This window comes from Montipora capricornis, chromosome 2 (genome assembly GCF_036669925.1).
Source record: "Montipora capricornis isolate CH-2021 chromosome 2, ASM3666992v2, whole genome shotgun sequence".
In the NCBI taxonomy this organism is placed as follows: Eukaryota; Metazoa; Cnidaria; class Anthozoa; order Scleractinia; family Acroporidae; genus Montipora; species Montipora capricornis.
The window spans coordinates 44,623,839-44,626,338 of NC_090884.1; the positions used below are offsets into that span (position 1 = coordinate 44,623,839).

Below are 2,500 nucleotides of genomic sequence, written 5' to 3' on the forward strand. Positions count from 1 at the left end.
TCATCCGTTATGACATGATGGGTAATGAGATCTCCTCTGTGCAGTCCAGGGGACGTGTCAGGTAGGTCAGTTATACCCTAGACTGCTAATAATGATAACAAGTTCACTTCTTTGTCAAGTGGCTCATTAATGGAGAAGTCACTATTAAGGGTGCTACTAAATTAAATAAGCACAAAATCAAATTCTAAATTTAATTAGGCAAAAGGAAAACCAGACGACCGGGAGTAATTTGTCCTCTTCTAACAAAGTATTGCAAATTCTTGCGCAATTCTTATGGCCGTGGTATTACGTACAGTTTTGACTGGTGTATCTCATTTCAAAATATTTTTAGTCTTCTTTGAAGTAAAAGCAGAGAATTATTTTGGAACTGGACTACTAAACGGTGCACCATTCCATTGTACTTTGATTGTTCAATCCGTTCAACAGAGCAAAAGATGGCAAGTACACCGTGTTGGTGGGTCATTCAGGAGCTAAGAAAAGGGATGAGACTAACATCTTTCGAGAAAGCTTAATGATCGAGGGTCTCAATCTAGTACAGGTGATGAAGCCAGCGGCGTTCATTAAGACGGTATGTATCCCTGATATAGAAAAGTCAATGTGTGATGCCTCGTAGTTCCCTGTGAAGGTATCGTTTCATGGAGAAGCTATCGCAAGAGTTTGAGTAACAAACAAGGTAACAAGCTGTGATTTCCTGGAACAACAGAACTTACGAGTCAGTTGGAACTGTTCAAGAGCTGCTTCAAGTTGCTTGTTTGTGTGCCTAACATAGTATAGGTAGTATTCTTGTGCAACACAGTTCCTCAAAATTCGTTTTCTTAAGTAATTTGTATTTTCACTTTTCTAGGTCAAGGAGGTTCAACGAAAGATTATCCAGGATCGCTCTCTCAAGAAGCTGGTGCGTGCCAATCAGAAGGCAGAATTTTTACCAGATGACGTGAACTTCCGCTGTCGAAAGTGCAAAGAGTTTGTATGCCAAGCACACGATGTCCGTCGCATTAAAGGAAGTCACCATGTTATCATAAGCCGTGACTGTCGTGACAATAAGGTAATGTAGCGCCATTGAAAACGTGCTTAGCCAACTCTCAAAGACTGCTTAACACTTCAGCAATGCTTTAAAGATTTGCCAAATAAAGTAAGTTGTAAGAAAAATGTACTCTGTGTTGAAGTCTTTATAGTTTAAATACCTATCATGTACATGAGGAGAATACTGTAAAAAGGTCCATAAATATTTCATAAAAAAGAGTCATATGTCCTTGGTACACGAGAAGCACTCCAGTGAAGTCATTGCCAGGCGGCTTTATGCATAGGGAACATTAATCTAAAATTACATTTCAGGTCACCTCTTAAAATTCGTTGCATCTGAAATCTGTCTTTTTGTACCTTTATTGCAAAGGTGGACATAAGAGAACATCCGAATCCAAAGAACATCGATGGTATCGAAATGAATAAGAAGATTTTCTGCAAGGAATGCCATGAGGACTGGGGGGTCACTGCTCTCATTTGTTCCTTTGAATGGCTGTGCATCAAGATCAACAGCTTTGTAGTGGAGTTCCCGAAAGATGACAAAGGTGATTGTCGCCGGAGAATCTTCAAAAAGTGGAAAGATCTGCCGTTTGCTATCCAAGAAGCTGAGCTGGAAGAGGTTCTACAGCTTGGTGCCGAAAACGCGGAGACAAAAGACTTATTGGACCTGGACTTATGAAGACAAGACGCAAAATGGGAAGATCTCTTTTGAAGTTATTTTTTGCAACTTTAAATTTGAAAATATCCCCACAGGCCGTTAGAAATTAAACATACTAGCTGACTTGGAAGAGTACGCCATAAAGAGCATGAAACACTTTCTCGTGATGTCTGTTACCACCGAACGATAATGAATCAATTTAAAAATGGATGCATCGTGATAAAGGGATTATTTTTAAAGCCTTCGTTCCATATTAGCTTATTGAATTAGTCCTGACAGATTAAAAGGTCAGTTTCTCTCGCCTTGTTTCACGTCCGGCAGTACATTGCTTTTAACACCTCTAACACATTTTAGTAACCCTTTGTTACTAGCTTTATACTGAGGCCATTGTACGATTTTTAGTCTGTGAGGATGAGAAATTTGGTTCCCCCAGTATTAAAACAGACGGTTTCATTTCATATGTAGACAGGATAGATATCGGTGTATACTTAGTTGCTAGCAATAAAGTTTTGGCTTAACTTCAAAGATACGCGTGCTTCTGGAATTTTCCATGTCTCCTGAGAAATAAAGTTAACTTAATACAGGCTACTTTTAAAAGCGTCACAAAGTGTCCCCTTACCTGTCTGCTCAACCTTTATATCGCTATTTTCAGAATGCAAGCAATAACGCAGCGGTGGCTCAGTTGGTTGAGCACCGGGTTGTCACGCGGGAGGTCGTGAGTTCAACTCCGGCCGGACCAACACTCAGGGTCTTTAAATAACTGAGGAGAAAGTGTTGCCTTTGTAATTACATCTGCAAATGGTTAGACTCTCTAGTCTT

At 39.9% G+C, this 2,500-nt stretch overlaps 1 protein-coding gene across 1 annotated transcript in view; it reads left to right on the forward strand.

Annotated features, from left to right (window-relative positions):
- The window catches only part of LOC138023478 (ATP-dependent RNA helicase DHX58-like), a 15,375-nt gene extending 13,110 nt beyond the window's left edge, over positions 1-2,265 (forward strand). The window contains exons 11-14 of the mRNA XM_068870480.1: positions 1-61; positions 427-568; positions 845-1,045; positions 1,394-2,265. The exon at positions 1-61 is cut by the window's left edge and continues 120 nt beyond it. Coding sequence (XP_068726581.1) covers positions 1-61; positions 427-568; positions 845-1,045; positions 1,394-1,702 — 713 coding nt within the window. The 3' untranslated portion in view covers positions 1,703-2,265. The remainder of the gene's footprint in view (positions 62-426; positions 569-844; positions 1,046-1,393) is intronic.
- The last annotated feature ends 235 nt before the right edge of the window (positions 2,266-2,500 follow it).